General features: G+C 38.4%; 1 protein-coding gene across 2 annotated transcripts; it reads right to left on the minus strand.

Annotated features, from left to right (window-relative positions):
- Positions 1-11,719: 11,719 nt before the first annotated feature.
- On the minus strand, positions 11,720-26,399 carry LOC116772875 (5'-3' exoribonuclease 2 homolog). Of its 2 annotated transcripts, none has more exons than XM_061528405.1 (17): positions 26,208-26,399; positions 25,895-26,134; positions 25,560-25,789; positions 24,940-25,046; positions 24,611-24,769; positions 24,269-24,396; positions 23,718-23,897; positions 23,430-23,621; positions 23,149-23,235; positions 22,909-23,063; positions 22,565-22,733; positions 22,389-22,478; positions 21,999-22,155; positions 21,699-21,894; positions 21,303-21,499; positions 21,039-21,146; positions 11,720-12,470 (listed from the first exon to the last, which is right to left on the minus strand). In XM_061528405.1, the coding sequence occupies exons 1-17, from the start codon at positions 26,280-26,282 to the stop codon at positions 12,091-12,093; spliced, it is 2,850 nt and encodes a 949-aa protein (XP_061384389.1). In that variant the 5' UTR covers positions 26,283-26,399; the 3' UTR covers positions 11,720-12,090. The 2 variants fall into 2 exon arrangements, with proteins under 2 accessions (XP_061384389.1, XP_061384388.1); XM_061528404.1 differs by having other exon boundaries at positions 21,021-21,146.
- Positions 26,400-26,690: the final 291 nt, after the last annotated feature.

The raw sequence follows: 26,690 nt of genomic DNA on the forward strand, positions 1-26,690 counted from the left end.
GTAAACGTTTACCTTTGTGCCGCCCCTGCCTCGTAAGCTCATTTTATTGTCTTCAATATTCCCAGATTACCCTATAATCTCTCATAACGTATAACAGTTTATTCCGCATGGCAACATCGCCTTTGTTCGGACGTACGTCACTCAAAGCCCGCCAAAACGAAATAATAACACGCCCGGGCCTAGTGTCCAAATGTTCTCACTACAAAACGCAGTTTAGACGAATTCCAACTCTATGTTTATACATTCACGCTTTATTTTAAAGTAGGCGTGAGATCCACTTACAAGTTATCATCGAAGCGAGTAATTTTTATAGAACAAAGCCGATACTGGCGCACGTGCACCGCATTACAGGGGCAGGCTAATAAAATGGTGGATTAGCCGTGATACCTACAGGTGAGGGAGGTGAAATTGAAAACTATTGGCCTCTCGACTATGATATCGTCTTGGCACATATCGGATTACTGTCACGAGTGACGTCATTACACTCAAAGAGACGAGTCATTACAAAGATTTCAATATATTTGGAGATTCCTGCGACGTATAACTGTCACTAGTTAATTATTGTATTACAATAAAGCAGTCTTCTTAAATTCACGACTTCGTCATTTGGAGTTAATGAAACGTCGCCATTAAAATTCATGTTGTAGGACCCGTGAGATTTGCATTCCCACTGACTGTTATTATAATGTAAAGACCTTATTGAATAAACAAACCTCTTTGTAAGTGTATAATGTTTACAGTGTACGTTACATTGCCAGCCAGCTTCATGAGGCACGGCTTTTTAAAAGATACAGCCTTCAGTAGGTACAATAGTTAATGATTTTAAAGTAAAATAGGTAAGTTTTTATTAAAAATCAAACATTGATGAACCTAGACATATATATTGTCTGCTTGTGATATATGTACAGTCATTTACATTAAACGAAGCAACCCATAAACAAAAAGAACCTTTAAAAACTCTTATCACTAGGTCTTTTAGTTTGTCTGGAATCTTAGGAGTTAGGTTAGGTTACATTTTTCCTTATTTATCTCCAGTTGATCATAGACATTTATGTCATAATACACAGGACTTATATAACAGAAATATTTACGGCTCCGACGATAATATTTATAAGCCATTAAATAGAAATATAATAATATTCTGATGTTACAAATTGTTTATGAGAACGCGGTCGTTTTTTACCACTACTGTGGATATTAAGTTGGGAATCTGTTAAAAGAACCCCTCATAGCTATTTATGCATGATGCACCTACAGTTTCACAAATATCAAGACATTATTAATTTAAAACGTTCAAAATATATGACGAGAATTTAAAGAAGATTCTCTAAAACTATAATATACGTGATACGGTGAAAAACACATTATATATGAAAAATATTTAGTTATATGTTATAATAAATTATTTCCAATCTTCGGTTCGAGAACGTCGTTTACACGGGACTGTTCTCATGAATGCTGAAACAATCAATTTAGTTGAATGCCCACAATATATTTATTAATATAGGTATATTAATACATACACTGTAAAACGTAATTCTAACTGTGTCTTCAACTGTAACGTCCGTCGTCGACAGACAAATTTTTTTTTATTCCCGCTTAATGTCAATCGTGATTCGTCAAATAAATTAGTCCTATAAAAAGAGCTGTTTGATCATTATTAAATTAATTAATTTAATATTTGATAAAAATTTTACAGTAAAATTCCAATGAAAAAGCTTGCGTTTTTGCTACAAAATACTGACTACCTATAACTTATTAGATAAATAACTGATTCCGACTGGATAGTGCTCGACTGTCATTCCACCTGTTGGAAGGTGGAAACGAAGTCGTAGGTGGTGAACGCACTTTCTCAGTATTAGTCTATTCACCCTTGTCTTAAAGACACCCAAACTGTAGCTCGAAGGAACCACAGACGCAGCCAAACTGTTCCAGCCTCTTCAATCTATACACACTGCCTGCATCTCCATCTACTGCAGCCATCCATCATCAGTTAGCATGCCCTCATATCACGCTTACCAATTGTCCGGAAAATTATATAAATTTTTTAATATTGAAGATAATCTTCATTTCTGACAATAGATTTAGTTTGATATGTGAATTCAGTATGAAACTGTGCTCGAGTATTCTTAAGGCTCTTCATAAACATACGAACGAAAAATGTATTGTTATGGCCAATGTGTATTTGTAAATATGTTAAATTAAACAAAAGTTCTAAACTAATTACTTATAGTTCATATTCTTAAATAAATGTTTAACTAGAAGGAAGTTTTTATTTGTTATAATTAAATTGCGTTCACGATGAAAGAATTTATTGCAAAACCCAATACTATAATCTGTAACGGATTTAAAGTCGAAACTCGTAAGCATGACTTATGTATACTTTAGATCTACGAAGCTTTAGAAACTTTTTGTAAAGAAAAAGTAATTTTTGCACAGAACTAGCTACCTAGAAAATAAAAAAGAATCGCATAATAAATAAAGGATAGCCTTTTTGGCTGTTTGATTCGTACATTCGTGTTTCAGTTATAAAAAAGGAGTAGAAGCGTTTAATTAAACAAAGCGTGTGCAACATGGCGGCCGGCATCGATCCGACGCGAACAGCATTGTCATGGTTGGTTTGAAATTTTTCATATCAATTAAGTCATGGTTACCAAATTGAATTCGGCGGAAATAAAAAAATATAGGTTTCGGGTTCATCTCCGTGAGCGACATCAAACTACGCACAAAACTGTACATACCTACGAACATATTACTCTCTGTTTGAAGTCCGCGGAATGTTTGTTTGATGTATTAGTGACAAATGAAAAACGTCATGAATACAGAAATTGAATCCCATAAAAGGAATCACGTGAAACACATAATCTTAATCGTATTTTCATTAGGGTTTTTCCTGGAAATTCCGTAAAAATCTTACCCCACGCAGGATCTAGGGAAAATCATAAAAAAATAAATGTAATACGTTTCCCCTAAGTGATCGCGAGCTGCTAGACGATCTGTAAACAAATTTGTGAATATTATTAGAGTCGGTGGGGGCGACGCCATGAATACCGAAAGAGTCAACCATTCATCTTAAGGTACCCATTCATGGGGTTAAGACGCTGTGCACGGCCATGGGGTTGCTTGGAGTCGTAATTGCCGTAAAAGCCTTTCTACAGTAAGCGCGGGGTCGCAGCTATTTCTGACTTCGTAATTATATATTGTTCGTTTTATACAGCCGATGTTCAACAAGAAGTTTTTATTATTCTACACAATTTACATTTCGAACAACATTATTGTGAATAATATTACACGATGCTGTCGTTTTCAAGCGCGGAATAAATTTATTAATAAATTATTGTCATGAAGCCAGTGGATGATTGTCTGAATTAAAATGGTTGGCTAATTACGACCACATTGAACAGACGAATAGTCAAGCGGTATAAAGTTTATATATATCGATAGTATTATGGGAGATAAAAACTTGTAAGGAGGGAAAAACTGATTCAGTGTCACTTGTATTTTTAAATACAAGAAAAGTAACAGTGGGTTTATCTGCATGTTTACAATACGTAATACAGATATTTTTATTGTAATGGCTTCCGATCTTCTTATTGACTGATATTTAATGTGAATCAGAATAATATAATTTCTTTTATAATTTTAAAGGCGATATATTCATTGCCTCGGCGGACGTCTCGACGATCTCCTACAACTCTTATTAGTTCTAATTAATGCGTTTTGTATTATTTATCAATCCAGGCTTCCCTTAGATGACAGCGTAGAGAATTTATAATGATTGCTTAGCAGTTATTGTCAGTACTAGCGGTAGTTTAGTTTTAAAATCCTTAATTTTCACTGTAGTTCCATATGTACATACATACTTGTAAGTAAATACGGAGTATTGGCAGTTTTCGATTCGTAAATGGTTGTATATAGTATTAATGCAAGTTTTTGTATAAGATACGGAAAACGCTTCGTATCTAGTGTGAGGATGCAAGTTAGAATTTAATATTTATGCGTACAGCGTGCTTAGTACAGCTCAGTATCGTTACAACCCACATGAATAAAGTGTCGTTTCTCGTTAATACTATAATGTGACTAACAAACTTGTTCTTGCACAATGTTTATTACTCGAGGTTATAATAACGCAATATTTACAACTAACATTTTTGTTTTATAAAAATCATCTCCCGGATTCCACGAAATCTTATCAAATATTCTCATTTAAACATGCATCACGACGAAAACAGACAAAAAGATGTCTAAGGATTTAATCAAATATGATAAGTAGTCACGATCACTGCATTATTTTAACAGGAAGTAACTTTTGCAAATATAAAATCGTTTAAATATAAGCTTATGCCTTTTGGCGGTAACCGTGTGATGTGTAATTTTTGTTTATTGTTTAGGTAGTTGTTAATTATAAATGTATGCCTGTATCTGTTTTCCTACGTCGCTATCTATGGCCACATAGATTACGCGCAAGGTCTGTAACGTCGAGAGCTTGGGGCTGACTAATTAGAACAAAAAACGCGGGAAAACACAAGTATGCTTGACAGTGAGGCAGAGACAAAGAGCGCGAACGTACGGCCAAAAAGGTTTCATGGCGCATCACCGGACACACATTGTTCTCATCTCTATTGTGTCGTCTTTGAGTCCATTTCAGTTTGAAAGGAAAATATTGGCTTGAAATTTTATTTTTTTAATTGACAATCTATAAAGTCGTATTCACGCTTCGATGTTAAGCAAACTGGAATTCTATTTTGGGGTGAAACGGTTTATATTTGTGTGAAATGGTTTGTTATAACGATGTTTCAGTATTCTCTATGGTTGCGTACAGAAGCGCCATCGCGTCGATTGTCTCTGGCACGTTCGGGCAAAGAGGCCACAATCGATAGAGCACGGGCGTGCGTTGTAATGAATTTATTAAAGAACAAGCATTTTCACACGTGTCTACGTATTTATTTTTGAATAAATCAAATATTCATGTAACTTTTTTTATCATTATCTCGTACATATCTTTATAGCTGCGACAAGAACACAAGCAGTTTTCAAATATTAAACTCGCTGTTTCAATGCCCTCACATGTAACGTTTAAAATAAAATGTTTAATATCGCAAATATTCACTATTATATTTTTTATGTTTTCTTCCACACACCTTTAGCGATATTTACCTCCGGAGTTTCTAAATCCTTCATAACAAATTTTTAAACTTACCTGTAGTTTTGCAATTTTCGCAGACCTCGTGTCGTGTGACTTATTCAGGAGATGCCAATTACTTTATGACGCTTGCCTTTACTTACGATACCTTTCTTATTGTTTTCTAAGTAACAAATATATAAAACTGAACTTATGGTTAACTTAAAAATATTTATTATGTTATGTTATACTTAGATAATTAAGTTATGTTACGTTGTGGGTAATAAGTTCGCGTCAGGCTGTAGCATGTTTGTGATGTGATTATGAATGTAGTGCGTCGGGACGGTGGCGGGCGGCGGGCGGCGGGGGAGGGGGGCGGCGTCCTACACGCTACAGCTCCTCATTAACACTCGCCACACTAGTGATGACGTCACCACCTAGGACCACCAGCGGACGGTGATATTGTGTTCCGTATATATAAATACATTTAATATATCTGAATCCGTAACACAAGGGAATAGCAATTAGAACACACTTCATATATCAGCTTATTTGAAATGAAAATTTTATTTGATTTAATAACATAAATTCATATGAGTAGATAAATTTTGATTTATTTCAGTTTGAGCATTTTAATTAAGTAAATATTTCAATATTATGGTTTTGCTAATAATTTTATTTTACGATTCCCGGGGATCTCTGGAATGCAACACAATTAGGACTTGTCGAATCATCTCTTCACTAAATGACTTTTATTTCAATCCATACACGTTGTATTATTTTGACAGCCCGTTGGACGCCATGACAGGTGGTTGAATCTTTAGCGTGAGATATTCAGGCTATTGTTTTCATTTATACGGATAAAGAAATATATTGTTATATTCATATTCGATTTGTGTTATATTTATAAAGTATGTCGTGGATAGCGTGAACTTAAAAACAGTGAAATATAAAACCTACAATTTCAATCCGAATAATTATTTAGTTCAGAATATTTATTTTAAAATAAAATTTATTTTATTACTTTTCCACCCACATATTATTGAGTATAAAAATCAATGCAAACAAAAGATATATTTACTCACAAATTATAAGTAGCAAGTTTAATTAAAATTAACGAAACATAAGGTACTTTTAAATAAAATGACAATCCCTAATCTTATAACAATTCAGAATAATGTCAATGACTCGTGACAGTGGGTCAGTATCACGAATAAAATCATAATAATATAAGCAAAGGTTCAGGGAGGCATCTGGAAATAAAAAAATAACATGAAAATACATACTCCATATTTTTTGTTTTTAGTAACATGTGAGTAAAATTTGTAAAAGAATTCGAAATATATAAAGTTATCGCTGAAGTCAGAATGTATTCATAGATGTATGCACAGGAAATCTAAAAGGCACAAAGGTTAAATTACAACATTAAATATAAGTTAACCTTTCCACATTACACTGACCCCATCGCGATACTGTTTTTAAAAAAAGGCATTTGGTCTCTCATACCCTCGAGCTAAAACGGCGCGATCTGTCAGCGGGAATGTTGCCCGCTAATGGCGCATTCCGCGGAACAATGGAAAACCTCCTTGAGACACAAAGGATACACGTTTGATGTGAATTGTTGCTGTGATTTCGAAATTTTCTTTCACACAAAGGCCTTAATGCAGCCTTTGATTTTAAATAATATATGTACATTTGTATGTTACACCGGCAATTACTGTGACGGCTTTTTGATACACAGTATTCGATTTAGACCCTCCTTACGACTTACTAGTTGGTGTTACGTTAGATTTTATTAGATCACTTACGTTATTTAGGACGAAGATGTATAAAAAATTAGGTTTCAATATTTTTTTATAATAAAATTTATTATGGATTTATTTTTCATATTATACATGATAGAATGCTAAAATTTGTTTTTCCTTTTGTTCGAGAGTCAGTTGTTTCCAAACTTTGAGTACTAATAGTTATTGAATCATTTTTAATTGTTGATCTGATTTCTAGTTTGCAGTGATTTTTTTTTGTATCGTAGACACAGTAACTCGCAAGAGCATTGGATCTCCGTATAAACTATAGTTAATTAAATGTTTATTTTGCGATCTCACTTCGAATTTGACACAAGTTTTCATCTGCTTAAAAATAAAATAAAACAATGATTGTATCAAAGGTACACTTATTTATTTTAAATACATTCGAATATAATACAACACTTAAATGGTATATGATATTTAAAAAAAACAAGTAAATCGTATAACAAGAACATTACATAATACTTAATTACCATATCGAGGGTGGATTTCGGATTATCTGTGTGATAACAAGATGTCGTCACCTCCTGGAGGCATGTGGCTCGTGTATACTGTAGCGAGTACATAATAAGGAGTAACAATGAGGCCACATAGACTGACGCCGTGCCATGGTACATTCCCTCGACACTCGACACTCGACACGAGGGCTGAGGGAGATTACGAAACAATACATTTTTCCAAAATACATAATAATGCTTCGTCAAATGCCGTTTTATAAATCAGAGGTCCGCAGATAAAGAACAAGTAATTTGGTCAATTGTCAAGTATTTAATGGCCTCCGCGATCCTGAAGATTATATGTCAGGTATGTTATAAGCTGAATACAAATGTTTACTGTTTTGAGTAATATACCATCATACAAAAATTAAATGACTGGGAAGAAATATAAATATCCCATTCCAAAACGAATAAATATCAAATGATTAATTTTACTTAAACTATTTCTGGCACTAAAAACTGGGAAAAATGTTTTTATTCCGTTTTTTTTTTTTTATTTTGGCCAACGATTTTCTTCAAACGTCTCGATGGAAGAAAATCCTAAATTTGTCAAGTAGAACAAAAAGTCCTAATTATAATTGGAGTCTCACGGAACCCTCATAAATTTGCCTCAGTAATTGCGACACATGGGTGGATTTTCGAGATTTTTGGGTCCGCGCTTAAGTGGAGTTGGCGTGTATGACGCCGCGCGAATTATTAAAAAGTATGAAATAAAAAAATATATAATCCTTCAAAGGGCGGCCAGCTGTAAATATAACATGTTGGTTTAGTGACGGATACCTAGCCTATTAGTAATTATACATTCATATAGCGGGGTTTATTACTTTTATTCACTCATCGGACAGAATTGTACACATATTTAGAGTTTTATAACAATCAAACAAACTGTTCTTTGTGTAATATTTAACTTTAAGGCCAATGTTAGGTCCTAAATAAAAAAAGAATTTAAAAGTCTTCAATGAGTTGTAGGAATGATTTAAAATACAGGAAGTATATATTATGTTTCTTTTGTTGTCAGACTCATGTTACTATATAGGATGGAACTCTCAGACTGACTCCTAATTAAGAATAAGTAGTTGGCATAAAAAGTGAACCTCACTGAATCAAATAAATAATACGATTTTCTGCTTGAAGGGGTTTATATAAGTATATCTCGATATATAGCTTTATATACCTGTCACAAAATAATATGCAATTTATAAATTTAAGTTTTATGAATGTAATGATTATTTTCCTTTTTCTTTTTCATTAATGATATAATATTTGCGATAACTCAATATAAGTGACAATAAAACAATAAATTTAGTTATAACCGATACATTAATATCATCAATCAATATGAACAACATTACATAAAGATATCATTAAACATCATAAAGCATTAGCAAAATCAACATCGCGCAAAAACTATTTAAAAACCGGTAGCGGTGAACAAAAACACATCCAATGAATTAACTCACCCTCTACGATAGAATCTAACCAACCGCACGACAAAAGAATTAGTCAAAATAATACAAAAAAATAAAAGTTACACAATAGCTTTTGAAATGCTGTGGGCGAAATTGTTACTAAAGTGTAGCAACATCTGGCCAGAGGGGAGAACGTGCGAGACAATGCCGTACTCGGTCCGCTCGTGGTCGGAGCATCGTGGACCTTGATGCCAGGGCATAGGGTCGAAAGTGTCAGAGATAACGATGAGACTTAAAATCATTCGGCCGTTACGAAGCCGCGTTAACGCCATTACTGTCAAATTGTGAGCCAATCAGTGTGAAGCGACGCCGACCAATGATCGGGACGAGCGACGCGTGCTCTGAATTACAAATTTGGGCGGAAACTAGAACAATTTGTAACTTTTTTAGTGCTAACTGCTTGCTGCTAGAACGAGCGCGGACAACTGATTGTCCGGGGTCTGGAGAGCTGTTGTACGCAGGGAAATGAAGTCGGATAGTGAACACATTTTCAAACTTTAACTGCCTGATTTTGGCAAAGTTACTTTTTATAAGTTACGTTGATATTTTGTACAAGGACATTATAATTTTATTGGATGAAATTATCTATAAGATAGTTGTTAGGATTACGATATCTATGTACATATTTGTTCTATAATGAATGAATGAATGTAAATGTTAGGAAATTAAATTGTACTAACCTATAAAGCAATACATAGTTTTAATAATTACCTCGCAACAGTTGTAGTGAGATATATCCTTATGAGATTCATATTTTAACTCGAAAACGGTAATTTTCATTCAATTTAGTAACGGAAAGAAGCAACTGACAATGAAGTTAAAAAAGGTGCCGATACCTAAGGTTTTATATATTTATAAAGGAAACATTGTCAGTGAATTGGTTGTTGAGAAGTATCACAACTACAGTGAGTATTTAAACCAATCCTAATCGAAATCCAATTCAGCAGTTCACATCCAACCTAATTGCGACGTGCACAAGTCAAGTCTTATTACTGAAACGACTCAAAAGGAACAGTGTACAAGCTTGATTAACTCAAAATGGCTCCTCGACATAAAAGCTCAAAACTGAGTATTTTTTCTCACGTCACATCTCTTTCCCATCAAATAGTAAATTGCTCATTCACACTCGGCTGGTGCGGCGCTCTCGGACTCGAGACTCCTGCGAGGAGGCCGAGGCAGGCCCCGACCGCGCACGCGCCGCGGGGCTCCTGTCACAGTCACGCGAGCGCAGCGTGAAGACAGCGAGGAGCCCGCAGCCCGCTGGCAGCTCGCCTTGTTGTGTTAGATCCGTCTTTGACGCCGGCGTTCATCGGATCACGCTGAAGTGCACATTCTAGATCTTTTTTATGGGAAGTGAGCAGGGACGAGGTTCGCGACGTCCCCGCGCCGGATCTTACGTGTGAAACGCTAGACGAGGCTCCGACTAACGATCGGGATTGTCGCAGGTCGCTATTGTCGCTGACCGCGTTACTTCATTGTTTAAGATTCATGGCTCGATGAGTTTTTCCTTCATTTAACTTGAATTTGATAATTTTTACAGATTGTATTATTATAATACGGCTGCTAAGAGGAACGCTTCGACTTTTAATAGAATGTAGGTATTTGTCGAATATTTCTTTATAGTATATAGTAGGTACCCTATATTAATACACAGGAAAACAAAAACTTATTGAAAATATCCGTCCTATGAACAGTCTGACGCGTGACTTTCATCGGAGGTCACATATTAAATATGTTTTATTATCTCCGTCCAGGTATGTGTATGTGTATCTCAAAACTAGAACATGTTATCAGTCGTAGGTAAGCAACAGATACTTGGTAATAAATTACCAAAAAAGTATTTCGCTGTACAAATGAAAATACAGAAAAAAAGTTAACCCGTACTTATCGTTGTTTCATATATATAGTCGGATATCTTCTCTAATATTCTCACTAAATTTAATAGTCTCTATACATGTTACTTATGTATGTGTGTATGTACGTGAGCACGGCCGCATGGGAGCATGCGTACAAGTGGCTATTATTTTTCTTTGAAAGTTCTTGGTATGGAAAGCGTTAACACGTCGAAAGGTGGCCCAAAGAACAAAATCAGTAGCGAGCTTCCGTGGAATTAATAACGGCCCATTAAAATTGCTTACCTGGACAAAAAAACCTTAAAAATCTCCGTTAAGTTGGAACTCATTCACATCTCGAGTGGCCTCCAGCCAGTACGCGGGCCCCTAATTTCCTTTCATCTCTACAATTTTGAACCTTCGATTGTGGCGTAAAAAAAAAGAAATTAAAAAACTATTGATCGCACACAAAACGTACTTCAGCGCTTTGTCCGCCGTCATGAAAATCGGTTTGACCTACCGTTACATGAGCCAGTACAATCGGAAATTATATAATAACACAGACATCAATGAAAATACAAATCGCCTTCAATATTTTATTGTGAATCTATATTTTAAGCGATTGACGCGGGACAGCAGAATAGGCAAATAACGAACAGGAGAGTGCAAACGGTAGCTGGAGGTTGATGAACATAATTAAAAAATATGATTAAATATACTGCAGCGGACGTGTTGCAGATGAAAAACGTCTGTGGTTTTTTATGCATTTATAATCTGTGGCACATACAGTTAGATTTAAGTGTATGATCCTTTTATCGCTGAATGATTTAAATTACAAATTAACGACACTAACAATAATATCCGTTTCCTTAGAAAGTGTATTTCAACATCTTTAAGGTATTTCGTTATCAGTAAGACTATTCGGCACAGAACTCAACACAGCGATTATCTCGAACACCGTTTAAGGGAACTTTGGGAATCAAATAAAACGTTTGTTTGTCCATTTATATTTTTTATTTATGAAACACTGCGAGTAAGTCTGCTCTATGTCACGCTATTGCAGCTTTCCTTTTTGTCTTATAATCGTATTGCTATGTCTAAGGAGTAGTTATCTGTGTAGTCGACGTCGTCGTAAGCCAGTCGGCCGACCGGTCGCCGGACTGGTCGGTGGATCACCTCCGCAGCGAAGACTGATATGTGTGGAGGTCGGGAGACCGAGCCTGTAGACTGCAGCTCGTCAAGTTGCGTTTGATACAGTATGTACAACATCGCAACTATGTATAATTATTAATTCTCTAACTTTTATATCTATTGAAGGGTAACTACCCTCATTTCCTGTCACATGGATAGCATTATCTAATGTCAGCGCCACGTCGAGTTTCCCTGATACCGACTCGACCCGGAAGGTCTTTGGTTCTGGTTATTCCCCTGTCCGTACCCCTGCCTGTCGTTCCCCTGCCTCTGGTACCCACCCTGGTACTTATTCTGCGAGTAACCTTGATTCTGTCTGTAGTTCTGGTTGCTGTTGTAGTTCTGGCGGTACCCCTGGTTGTGGTTCCCTCTGTCCTGATTGTGGTTCCCTCTGTCCTGGTTGTGGTTCCCTCTGTCCTGGTTGTGGTTCCCTCTGTCCTGGTTGTACCCTCTGTCTTGCCCCTGTGTGTTGTAGGAGCGGTTGTAGCCCTGGTTGTAACCCTGACTGGGCACGTATCCGCCACGGTAAGGCCCGAACGATTGCGACCGATCTGGAACAAAAGGATGATACATTTTTATATGACACTAACGATACTAACACACTTTTAAAGACACTCGTTGAATCTTAAAAAAATCCTAAAAAACGAAAATAAATTAAGTGAAGACCTCTACATGTAAATATTAATAGAAGCAAGCGACATTTTAGGCCCAAATCCTAGCAATATCTTATCACAGAACACTAAAAATTTCAACCGCTCGCTGGTCGTCGCCGCCGAGTCCGGATGCGATCTCGGAGGATCTAGACTGTTGTAAAGCGTCTATAATGTTCGTATAGTTAATTTATTTTGAATTACGACCGCGGACAGTCTCGCTGCAGGTGAGACTAGTCTATTTGATTAGGAAGTAATCATTTTAAGTATCGCTTAGAGGTTGGCGCACCGTCAAGTGAGTTGGCTTCGACAGCTTAACGCGTCGGCGGGGATAGTGAAGTCTGTACAGAGTTCGCCTCTAAAAGGATTTACGGAACGGGGAGCGGGAGCCGATAGCTTACTCAGAGCTTAGCGCTCTAACAAACAAAGCAGTTCAAACACTCCGCGGCTTTAGCGTCGAGGCTTTTTATAATAACATAAAGAGCACTCCCGTGTGATGGATGTCCACTGGATGAGTTCGCATTACTACTACCCGCACCAGCTTACACTCGGATCATTATTTATTTATTCTACGAATATAAATTAATATATTACTGTATATTTTACACGTCATCAATGTGAAGAGCATCGTTGCCGTTTCAAAAACCTAATCAAAAGCTAATGAGATCTACTTTCGCGATTTTTATTCATTTAAATGAAACTAATATATTTCGGATATACTACGCGTGTTTTATTATTTTAAACCTACATAATCCCGACGTTTCGGTTACTTTTCAGCAACCGTGATCTCGGGCAGACGAGATCTCGTCGTCGTCGTCGTAGTATATCCAAAAATATATAAGTTTCATTTAAACTAATCACAAGCCATTGTCTGGTCCAGGTGTACTCGCCTCCTGCACGTTCCATGGTTGTGGTATCATCTTCACCTCCAGCCGGTTAATCTCTAAAAGGCCCGTGATAATTCAGATGTCATCAACTCTCCTCCTCGTCTTTTATAATAACTCTCTCTCCGCGAGTGCGTAACGAGTCGTCGCCATTAGGTGCCATTGTGTCGGAGGTGGCGCCCGACGTGGGGCGCTTTACAAATCTATGCTGCCTTCATTATGTGCTTCTAACGTTTTATTCATAAGGCTTCAATTGAGTTATGAATGTATATAGCTTTTAAGTATTTATATTGTACGCGATGTTCGTCTACTAACTATGAACGCGGACGCGCGGAGTGGGAGCGGATGTAGCGTTAATTAAAAATATTGTATATCTCTGTAGCCGGTTTAAGTTTTCTTGACAGTTTTTAGCTACGCAAATGTTTACGCTCGCCATACGGCAATGGCGAAAAAAATAAATAGGCATCAACATCGCACACATAATGGGCACCTAATGGACGCCGGCGCGACACATTCATAGAGTGAAAGCGTTGCAAATAAGAGCAATGGCGGCGTCGCGTTCGCGCCTAAATTATACCAAGGACGCCCCCCCCCCCCGCCGACTGCAACTAGTACCCGAGGGAAGGGGAGGAGGAGTGAAGTGATCTACTATCGCGATTAAGAATTTTGAACCTGTATTGTTAAAATTATAAATCTATACGATCCTAAATAAATGAATAATAAAATCAATAAAAAAGAATGCACTGGAAATGAATGAAGACATAATGTTACAGCACATTAGTCCTACTCACATTATAAATGGAAAAGATAAATTAATGTATGTGTGTATGTATGTTGATTGCTCCTTCAGAACAAAAACTACTTTACGAATTTTAATAAATCTTTCCCGTAATGTACCTGTCTTAGACACACTATCCCCGGGAACCGCGTCTAGTCCCCGGGGATCACGTCGTAACAGTTTATTTGTATTTCGCAACCGCCACGTGACTCAGGCTTCACGGCCGAGCGGTAATCATCTCTAGTTTTAAGTCGCGTTCCGAAGGTCACGCGGACGAAGTAGCGAGCGAAAGCTAGTTCAGCTATATATATATGTAATTGTCAGCTTTCACGATCCATTACAACAAAAACTTTTATCATAATATTGTAAGACATCTCCAATCACTCCAGGCTGAAGAAATGATAACTAATAATTCCATACATGTGTGTATGTGAGACCTGCTGTACACGTGAAGGTTCCCCGGCTGGACCTGTAACACCTTGGTGACTTATTATTATTTATTTGTATCGGAGACACGAATCGTTTATTTTTGCACTGCGGATGGTTCAGGATCGGAATTGAAGGCGTGGTGATGGAAGCACTACGCGGTGACGACATTTTACAAAATTTTGTCCTTACGATGACCTTGTCCTGGTGTCCGAAAATTAATGAGATCTAAGACTTTCGCGAGTATTTATTTAAATCAGACTATTATTTTCGAATTACTACGCGTATTTTATTATTTCACATCCCGTCTGCCGTCTGAAACGTCGGGAGGATGTAGTTTTCAAGAATATTAAAATAAGCGTAGTAATCCGGAAATATTAGTCTCATTTAAATGTCCGTAATTTATTTATTTCTTGAAAATTCTTCATAAGGTAACTAATTCACCGTTGAATATTCATCATTTCTCCTGTCTTATAACACATCGACTTCCAATAGTTATATATTAATCGTCAATGGGTTTGACTAATCCCATCATAACCCACTCCCACACCCCGCGAGTCCTCCTCGACATCAAGCATCATAATTTCTTTGTTTCTTTTCATAACTATTTATATTTTGTTAACAGCAACACATTTGTTAAAAAGACCGCATGCCTAACCCCGGTCAGCGCAGCACAAGAAGCAAATCACTATTGTTATCTAAACTTAAATATATCTTTCTCTTACACGAAGATCGTTTCAATGAGAAATTAAAAGATTTAAATTCGTTATAATCTAGAATTTTGTGAATTTTATCACTTTTATATAACTGTATACGAATTAAATTTTGTCAGAGAGAGAGAGAGAGAGAGAGGGAAATTACACTTAAGTAAATTAGTAGACATATCTACTGGGTATATTATACGAATACTAGTATTATATTATAAAATATATATATGTGAGTTTATAAAAACTAGGATATTGGACTCTAAATGCACACGAATGTGGCACTTATATGGAATACGTTCAACTAATACTGATAAATGCTCGTGAGTACTTTTTAATTGATCACCAAACATGTGCCACGTGTGAGGGCCGAGGATATTCCAGTAAAAAGAGTAGTTGAAGCTTCTGAAACATACTCCCAGGATATAAATATAACGTCCTGGGAACAGCACTTTAACGATGCGTTTTATATCATTATTTTAGGGAAACATAATTACTATTCATGATAATTTTCAATAATTGGATAGTTCTATTTTTGTCCTAGCTTTATTTCTTACGTCTATAGTAAAAAGATATATTTGTTCCAATTAAATTTATATTTAGTAATTATTAATCACATTATATTGTGATCGTAGAAACTTCTTTCAATGACAAAACTGATACTAAATTCTGTTAATTTTCCTTAACTAAGTCGTTATGCATTCTTATATCTATGCCAGAAACCGTCAGGCGGCTCATCATCAGTTGCCTTACACAAAAACTATGTCCCCAGTTAACGATTGGTGTCACTCTATCATCAAAGAGTTCTGATTAAACGGATACTTCAAGGTTTGGGTATAGAGACGGTAGACGGAGCCGCGGAAATACTTTCTCAGAAAAATAATCCTGTGAGGACGGAAGTCGCAAACACTGTTGACCTTAAAACAAGCTCGAGTGTCAGCGACTTCAAGGAATACAGCAGGTTACTCAAACGTGAAAACCAAAAGTTTCCGATAAAAAATTGACGCTTAAACTTGTGAAGGTCGTGTATCTTCACAGGCGAGTATCTCAAAGAGTTCAGTTTTTAGGTGGACTGTAGAAGTCCTGCGAAATTTGCTTCCAATAAAATAATATAGAGCACGTTACACAGAAAAGTAAGTTGCTAGTGACGTAATTCAACTGACGATGGTCAACTGCTCTTGTGTATAAAACAACAGAAATAATAGGATTGTCGCGAAAAGACTAATATTAGCTAAATTAATATAATGAATCTAGCTGAATGCGTGATATTCTGCAGTGTGCGTAGGCTTTAAAACTTAAATTTCTAATTTAAAATACATCCAACGGAAACAGAACACGTCATTACAAGAGGCAATTACGATAAAGACATGTTCACTGAGGTACGTCCTGACACCGGACACTTGACGAGTTGCCAAGTAAAAAGAAAAATGGAAAAAAAATAAATAAAAAATAAAATAAACGAGACAAGTCAAGAGAGCGGGAACAGAACCCGCTACCCGCTGTAATAATTAGAGACGCTGACGGCACGTGCTCAAGTGCCTAAGTCAGCCACCGACGAGGTTTTAGGAATTATAACGGAGACGAGAATCGCACAGTTTAATGTACAAACATATAGTAACGGCTGGACTCTGCTGCTACGTTCCGATAAAAAGTCAACAGCTGTATATATATACAGGGCGCTCAACATAAACACACTGCAGTTTAAATGACACAATTAATATATGTTTGTTTGACTTTAAATATCAATCAAAAGTCAAATTAAAAAAAAATCAAAGTAAAGCGTATTCAATTAAAGAAATGCCATTTGGGGGTGTTCACATAATTAGGGCACGTGCCGCCCCCTACAGTTCAAATAAATATTTAATAAAATAGGAAAACTGAACCTTATCACAACGTCATAGAGGTGATCGAGTCATTCGTTTGTATAACATTTAATTGATTCGAAGGAGATTAATTGGGAATCAAGTCGAGAGTTGTGTTGGGTAGTTTAAAATATATACGAGAGTGAGACGAGAGGCTGACATACGGATGTGTTCAGATTAGAATATATATATAGCTCGGGTTTGTGATATATCAGGCGCCAAAAAACTATATACATATATGTATAAATGTATAATTTATTTGGTGCTCGATCGGACTGCAGCAGTATATGAATTAAATGTTCCAGATGTCCTGTTTGTTCAGAGGATAATTGAAATTTATGTAAATTTCGACTTAAATTTACTAAAACTAATCGAAACCAGAGAAGCGGGTGCTAGGCTCCACATTATAATTATCATTCACATATCATCCGATGTACGAGATACACACACATTCCATTTTGTATTAACAACCCATCTAGCGCTACCAGCTGACTTGAGGATCCTCACACAAACTTCAGACGATCGAGATATTAAGAGACGTTTCATCTCTCACAAAAAACCTTTAAAGATAACTCTATCGGATTAAAAAAAATACAAAGTAAATAAAATACGCATTAAGACACCTCAGCCACCTGGATAAAGGATGCGATAAAAAAAAAACGAAAAAACCGATACTGTAATCCTCTCCAGCCGGATAATAGGAAGCACTTGAGCCGATCGACCGGTTATTTAAAAAAAAAATGCTCCATCCCCATTGTGCCGCCAGCCCTCGATAATTATTATTTTCGTAGTTGGCGACACTGCATCGGACAATGGCGTCCCTTCGCGCTTCCTGTTTGCCTTCGCGCGCTATTACACGTCAATGGCCGCGGGGCGATAGGCCAATTTGAATTCCGTACGACACAATGGGGCACCATTCACGTCTGTTATTGGAAGTAATTCTGTTTCCTCAGTTACGTAATGTGCTCCTTGCGCGCGCTTTCCTAACCGATCCAACACGTTAAGCCGATAATTGCGAACGAATCTACGACACTAAGCTTCCATTATACTAATAACAAAACATTAGAGATTGCGAACTTGCAGACCGGATATGATGCAATCTATTCATAGAGAGAACATTTTTTTTTATTTCTTAATCGAAAACATTAAACAGTAGAGAGGTTATTAATCCGTCTAATAAATTCATAGTAATATATTTTTAAACATTTGATTGCGGTAAGTAGTCTAAGATGTTCCGTCTTTAAATCTTTTCCCACACACTTGTAACTGATTATTGTATTACTTAAAGGTTGATTTACTTGTATTTTATTCGGACGTTTCAAACATCTGCACAAGTTTTTAGTCGTTCTTAGCAAACCCTCAAATTATTTACTACTGATGTCCGAGTCCTAATTTTGTGCAATATATCATCTGTACACACGCGGAAATAACATTGGAGTGTCTGTTTGTAATATTGAAATAACCGTTTTTTTAATGTACATATGAATATATATACATATACTAAAATATTGTTTTTTAAAATTTTTGTCTGTCTGTCTGTTTGGTCAAGCTAATCTCTAAAATGGCTGGACCGATTTTGACGGGACTTTTATTGGCAGGTAGCCGATGTATTAAGGAATAACCTAGGCTTGTTTTTTATCCCGATCCCGAAATTAAGCGTTCTCAAGCTAAAAAGAGCTCTTTTCATTATTTTTGCTTTTTTTATGCAAACGGAGTCGCGGGAACCAGCTCGTCTTATATATGTTCGGAATAAATAATAATGATCTACCTATTATTATAAACGGAATAAAATCTGTCACGATGTATGTGTGTTTATTTTTCTTTTAATCTAAAACGACTTAGCGGATCTTGATTCAACTTTATAGTATTGCAGCTTAGACACCAGACAGAGACAGGTTATAATTTACAGCGAAACTCCGTCTGGTTCCCTAGTAGTGTGGCAGGGTTAAGGCGTAACAGTTGTATAGTGTATGACGTCACGTGACAAACCCCCCCCCTCCCTCCTCCGTTACATTAATATTTAATAGTCGTCAAATTTGTTTACACACACGTCCCCGGCCACGTGACCGGCGCGCGGCGTGACGTCACCTCCGCCTCCGCCTGTTTTGTGAACGCATGTCATTAAACGAATTTGATTTTAATATTTCCTACGCGAACAATACCCGCCAGTCAGTAGTTTAGAACTCTGCTGACGTTTTAATTGGCGGGACGGACTTCAATATATTATTGTACGGAAACTGATATTAAATAATTGATGATATCTTTTGCACAAGTACGTTTCGTTTTTGTAATTTTATACAATTTTATATTTATATGAATAAATTTAACGCTTTTTTTCTTAAATGAAAGACGTGATACGTTTGTATGATTTTTCCTCTCTATATTAATAATGTTTGTCTGTCCGTACGTTCTCTGTATATTCAGAAACTTATTCCTCTACGTTTAGTTATTCTACTGTTACTTATGAAAATGTCAACAGTTGCTTAAATAAAATGATGAAAAGCTTTCATCTCGTGTGCCCGTGATCACCGTGACACGTCGGGGGTGTAGTTTGGAATAATAAAATGACTCGCAGTATGTCCGAAAATATCACTTTTAACGAATACTCACGAAAATATTAGATAGCATAGATAAAGTATATAAAATAAATGTCAAACTACCGCGAGCACGTCCAGCGAGAGAAGATAAAAAATATAAATAAATTAATTCAATCTCTATGACGACTAGACGAAACCTCTCATTCAATGGATTCGTGTGCGGGTGCCAGGACCACCGCGTTGCAGGGAGAGGAGCTTCAACAGTGCCTGGGACTTATGACCCAGGTGTAGGTTTAAGGGGCTCCTATCTAACGTACGTAAACGCTAACCTCCCCCGTCCAAGCTCTCCTCTCTCCTAACCAAATTTGAAAACAACCTACTAGGGCTGCCTTCGAAGTACGTTCCAAGAATGAATTGATGTTAGTTCTGGACATGCCTAGGTGTTTTAGTCGGTGGTAGGGAGATTTAGCCGTTATACCTCTTATATAATTAATATACAACATGTAGTTACTAAATTATGCATATCATTTTGTTTCTGTTCAAGGGAACATCACTTATAGCCCACAGTCTAGACTAATGTTATATTTTATGCCGACTTCAGATAAATGTCGTAACATGTGAGACTATACTCTGTAGAGGTCAAGTAGTGCTGGGTACGCCGCAATATTTAATTTAATACTAAAAAATCTTCAAAACCGCACATGACGTCACGTCAAACGTAACCTGAACTGTCCTCTAAAGCTCATTACACAATTATTCAGTTAAATAATATGGCTCGGACAGTACCAGCTTTATTTGATTTCGATACCCGTTTTTGGCAAAAATATTTTTTTATTTAAAGAGAATAATTTAAAAACCACGAGCCGCGTCCGAAAGATCTCGTTTTATATGAATTAGTATTTTTTAAAGCACACAAGTCGTTTTGAGCTACTTATCCTACTGATGCCGCCATGCCAGGGATCAGGAACACTCTCCAGCGTTATTGATTGATAATTTCAACTTCAATTACAGCAGAACAGAAATGTCACTACGTTTGACGTTTAGTGACAGCGCGCACACACTGACGGGGCTTCACGGACTGACGTGTTGTATATAAGTGTGTGTGTGTGTGTGTCAAAGTTAAGAATGTGTGTGTGATATTTATTTTAAATGATATAATGTAATTGTAATATATTTATACAAAAATGTTATTTATGCGCGTGTCCATACAACATTTGATAGTGCCCGCCAGTAGCGAGGTTTCGTTTTGTGTGTACATACAAGGCATGCGAGACTCACTGTGCTGCGGCGGCGGCCCGGCGGCGCGCGGGTTCCGGGACAGCTGGTGACCCAGCATGCGGTGGCCGGCCACCTCCAGGGACGCCACCGTGTGCGAGCGGACCATTCCTGACATTGATCATATATAACCTCATATACTGACTTAGCTCAATTCCATTCACTATTTCTATATTAATAACACGCTGTTTAGTTTCTCATTTATTTAAATGATAAATAAGGAAAAGACAAATAATCTGTCAGTAACGGTGACGTGCGACCCCTCACCTATCTGTGGACGCCAGTTCCTGTTCTCCTGATGGCTGAGGTTCCCCGGCTTCAGCACCCTGGGCGGGTCGACGGCCCCGCGCAGCCTCCTGGCCGGGAACACGAACTCCTCGGGGAACTGCGGGTCCTGGTACCTCACACACACCACCCGGTTGTCCGTCACCGGCTCCAGACCCACCACTGGCGACGGCAGCTGGCTAAGGACCATGAATTTTATAATTAGCTTAAGTCTGTCCACCGCACACGGGCCGCCAGCTGCGGCGACTAGATACTTATAAATGAACTCCCGACAGGAAATATTATTCAATGTGATACACGCGCCTCACACCACCTCCTCATTGAACCTATGCTTCATCCATCACACTACCGTATATAAGGAGTGAGTGAGTTGCGTACCCTCCGAGGCGCACACAGTCCGCGCTGAGCATGACGTCTCCGCGGACTCCGTCACACCTGAAGGGGTACTTCTGGTCCGCGTGTATGAGCCTGTGCTGGTCGTCCCCGGCCTCCGAGTACAGGGCCGACAGGAACTCGTAGCTCTTGTTGGCCGGCGCCACGTAGAGGCGGTCGTGGCCCTTGATGTTCCGTTGCTCTGAAATATATCGTCCAGGTCTATATGACACACACAAAGACAGCCATCTGCGCGTCATTATCTCAGTTGAATTCCATATTTTATTTCCAACCAACAATACTGACTCTCGGCCTGTGTGAGGTCGTCGTAGTACGGCTCCAGGGCCTTGAACAGCCTGGTCTCGTCGACGAAGGGCAGCAGGGCGACCCCCTGCCACGCGAACTTCTTCCCGTTGAGGTCTATCTTGAAGTCCGTGGGGTAGAAGTCGATGATGGGGGAGAACTGGGACGGAAACCGTGCTTAGAGACTCAATGTAGGTTTTCATATTACTTAACCTCTACGGCGGTCTTATTAAATGTGTGGAGATTTTAGAAGATTTGTATCATAAATAAATCACAATATCGTGAACAGGTTACTTCAGACATACACATAAAGAGACAGCGGGACAGGTTGTGTGCTAGTGTGGAAATAATATGTCCAATACTATGGGTATTGAGTCCACCATGGGTACCTACCGGGTCCGACATGAGCGTGGCCCAGGGGCGAGGCACGTGCTGCGAGCTGGCGGCCGGGAACACGCCCATCAGCTGCTCCAGGGGACGGAACTGGACACGGAACATTACATAAAACGAAATGAGCATATTGATACAAGGAAAGACATGTTCGTCGTTGGTAGATGTTAAGTCCTGACCGGTTGCGTGCCTCTCTCGAACTTGGTGGACAGGCCCTGGATGTTGACGAAGTCGGAGGCGAACGGTGCGTAGTGATACGGGAAGTACCACTTCCAGCTGGCGCAGCCCTGGTAGTAGTAGCGGAGCACCCAGCAGAGGCCGCGCACGTACTGCAGCGCCACGCGGTACCTGGGGACGGAGGAATGTACGGGAATCAATATACTGTATCACTCCACACATTTATTAGTTACAATACCGACTTGTTACTTCATTCAACTAAGTTATGTATGTGGAAGAGATTCCTAACTAGCGATCACACCACCGTCAGTCAGTCAGTCACATATCGGCTAGGTGTGAGTATAACCTGAACTCCAGGTTGTCCCTGGCCACCTCGAACTTGCTCTCGTAGTATCTCTCCTTGAAGCCTTCCTCCCAGAGCCTCACTTCATCATGAGCGTCGTCGTCGTCCAGCCCCGCCTGCTCCGCCGACCGCTTCTGGCCGCGCTGCTCCTTTTCCGCCTGATGGATACAGAAACACACTCTAGCTCACTGTATACAAGGAACACCCTTAATAACATTATTTTCAGTGAGTATCGGCCGCTACCTCCGCCACAGCCTGCATCCCCGCCAGGCGGATGTTAGCCGCCTCCTTGCGAGCGTTCTCCACTGTTTTGGACTCCTCTCCCACTTTCTGAAACGAACATAATGCAATATAAGTGAACTCATACCACAGTAGCCAAGTCTCGCTGATACTGCAATAAGTCCTAGCTTAGCTTACAATCATACTTTAGTGCGCATTTGTCCTTGTCTATATAAAGGCGGAAATTAGTTTAGTCTTTAGTCTTTAAAAGTAATCGGTACGTAATTTGAAGCCGATATCCTCACCACTGGTGCGAACTGCGTCTTCTCCAGCAGTTCGAAGTTGATCTTCTGCTGCTTCTTGTTCTTTTCCCTCGCCTTAAAGCTGAGCTCGTTCTGATGCCTCCGCCTAAAGATCTCGTCCTCGACGCGCCCCAACTCGTCCATGATGACCTGCACCCGGTCCAGGTTCACGTCGCCCGAGTCCGTGATCCAACCCTGGACAGAATATGTTTGGATACAGACGGTGGTCGGAGAAGGTACATAAATGAAACATTTAAATAAACAAGCCGATAATAAAGTCGTATCACTGACCCTAGTTTTGTAGACGCATTTCTTGTACAAGTTGACGAGCCGGTCCACCGCGCCCTCCCGTATCTCCAGCGAGGGCAGGTGCGGCAGGAAGTCGTTCCCCACGAAGAAGCACATAAACACCCAGTCGTCCAGGGCGCGCTCGAAGTCGTACTTGAACGGAAGATTCGGCATGCTAAGCTCCTGGAAAATATTCATTAAGAAGTGCGTTATAAGTTCCATTCCAATGTCTGCTGTGTGTGTGTCTGTGACATCGCACATCGGGAAGGATTTTTTCCAATTGGAAGCCAGTTTCTTTGTGGCGTGTCTTAGTTACGTCTTGTTAGTATCCGTCAAGTAACGTAAGACGGTCAGCTCCTCTCCATAATGATGTATGGCATTTTTTCTTATAGTAACTCTATCAAGTGCCCCGTGGGAGCCAGTATAAGGACAATTACTGTGTTATGGCACAGTTAGTTATAATTATCGTAAGGAAACAATATTTAGCTTCATTTTCTGCATTTTATCTGGTGTCGGGGCACCTTTAATGTTGAGGCAGTAACAGTTGGACTAACCTTCTCCAGATACTCTCGCAGTACCGTCAACCTCACGAAGATGAAGCTGTCCTGGTTACCGAAGGAGGGATCGGATCGCACCAGTGAGGCGTCCGGTGTAGTTCCTGTACACTCCTTCATTTCATGACCTGCAATAATATCTTATTAAATAAACTTGTCTCCAAAATTATTTTTGATTTTTTTTTTTCTTTATTAAAACAACTTCCCAGCATGTGTATACTACAGAGACAACATTATCACTATAAGTGATCTCAAACAGGCACATTATACAAGGACATTTGTAATAGGAGAGATTTTTGGGTAATAATAGTAATTGTTACTAGTTGTAGTTATCGGAAATACCTAGCTGGCCACAGACATCACATGGCCTGGGCTTGTTGGGTTTGAACTCCTCACGGATTATGGTGAAGTTCGGCTCGTGGGTCGCCAGACCTAACATGATGAGGTCCGCATCAGCTCCGCACAGCACATGCTGAGTGTTGGGGTCATGATCTGGCTGGGCTGCCGATAGAAACATTGGGAATCAGTGTAATCCAAGTACAAGTCTAGGGAATGTAAATGTATATCAAGACAAACTATTGCATGTCCACGGAAACTGTGATATCGCAAAAACTATACAAAAACCTCATATATTCAATAAGCTGTTGCAGCCCGCTAACTCAGCACCTTACCCCTTTGTCTCCTGATGTAATCCATTATTTTGTGCTCCCCCTCCCCGGGCACATTTGCATCCGATAGTATAACCTTGACTCCCTTCCAGCCAGGGTCATTGTTTAATCTGGAAGACAAATACATATTCAATATATTACATAGAAAAGTTAAAAAAAGATGTAAAATTATTTCTAGTGTGGATCCATTATCAATAGAAAGTGGGCACATGATGTTGAGAACATAAGACACTTAAATTGAAATCTATGAAGAAATGAAATAGTGGGCCGACAAGACGAAAATCTGGTCCTAGAATGATCCTGGTTGTTGAGACAGTGATATCTTTATGACATCAATATGCTCGGGAACAGTTTGAGAAACATATCAGTTGTAAACAAACTGCTAGTAGATGAAGTAAAATGTATAAGTAATAAATTATAATCACTATCACATCTTATATTCCATATTGTTCAGAACTGAGTTTGTGCTTTGTATATTATTAGAAATAATGCTTTTCTTAAGAACTCAGAACAATAACACATAAGTTTACTATAATTGATAGAGATTAGGAATAAAGTTAGTTATTACAGGGAGTACTCCTTTAGCATTTTTTAGTAAAATTCTTATTGTTTGAGCTGCTCACCTGTCATGAATATAGTAATGTAAGCACTTGCTCAACCGATCCATGAATGGCGTTCCTGGAGTGATACAGTTGGAGTCAAAATGTGCCTCTTTGGGTCTCTCTGGTGGTAAGTATGCCCCCTTGACTTGGAGCTCGTTTCTGATCCGGGCTATCTCGTCTATTTTTTCCTGTGTCTCTTTAGATGCTCTAAAACGCCGAGACCTTTGTTGGTTCATTTTAGCTCTAGGTGCCTACAAATAAGAATTAGAAAACTCAGGAAGATAATGAATATTCTTTATTTATCTTGATTGAATTGTTTGAAACGTAAACATGCAAACAAACAGCAAGTCACTCACAACTCCATCAATAGCCATGTACAACAGTTTCCTCGGCCTTACGATGCGAAACAACCTGTCAATACATTCGAAGATAGCCACCATCATCTCGTCTTCATCCTTGGGAGGCGGCTTATCTTCAGGATGTGTGCAGGGATGGATGATTCCATTCATATCCAAATATAGGTTATCAAATTCGATCCCATTAGGATTTGGTAATGAGGAGTCTGCATATATGAGCTGGCCATCTACGTCGGTTGGCTAGAAACGGTACAAATCAGTAGAAGTCTTATTTACAAGTTTCTATTATGCGTTTTGAGGTTAGTTTATTTACCCTCTGTTCAACACATTCGACAATAACGCTAGGGTATTTACGACTTAGCCATCGAAAGAATGCTGGTACTCCCATTTTGGGATTTTAATTTGTAGTCCACTTTGTAATTTGTTTATAGTCAAAAAAGCGAAATTGTCACGTATTCAACACAAACAAATCGACGCAGGTGGCCATTTGTAATTTAAAGGGATGCCAGTGAGTTGTCTATTTTAATCACCAATTCACAGAAAAATCGATTTTCTGTGACAGCCAAATTATCGTGGAATTTAAAAGGCGGTCAAAACTTAAATGAAATCTTAGTCATTGTTAAGACCAATAATCTTTCTATCGTTATATATATATATATATATATATATTTAAAAAAAAAAACAAATAATATAACATATAATTATAAAACGACAAAGGTCTGAAGGACTGCATTTGAATAAACTTGTGTGGTGACTCAAAGACTGGTGAAGCAAGTTAATTTAAAATCGGGTATTC

The sequence above is a fragment of the Danaus plexippus genome (assembly GCF_018135715.1).
Source record: "Danaus plexippus chromosome 18 unlocalized genomic scaffold, MEX_DaPlex mxdp_20, whole genome shotgun sequence".
NCBI lineage: Eukaryota > Metazoa > Arthropoda > Insecta > Lepidoptera > Nymphalidae > Danaus > Danaus plexippus.

Coding starts and splice junctions, on each gene's coding strand:
- LOC116772875 (XM_061528404.1), bottom strand. CDS start 26,282: ATGGGAGTACCAGCATTCTTTCGATGGCTAAGTCGTAAATACCCTAGC. Junction 24,397..24,610: donor TGATGTCTGTGGCCAGCTAG/GTATTTCCGATA, acceptor ATATTATTGCAG/GTCATGAAATGAAGGAGTGT. Junction 22,479..22,564: donor TCGAGAGAGGCACGCAACCG/GTCAGGACTTAA, acceptor TTCCGTGTCCAG/TTCCGTCCCCTGGAGCAGCT.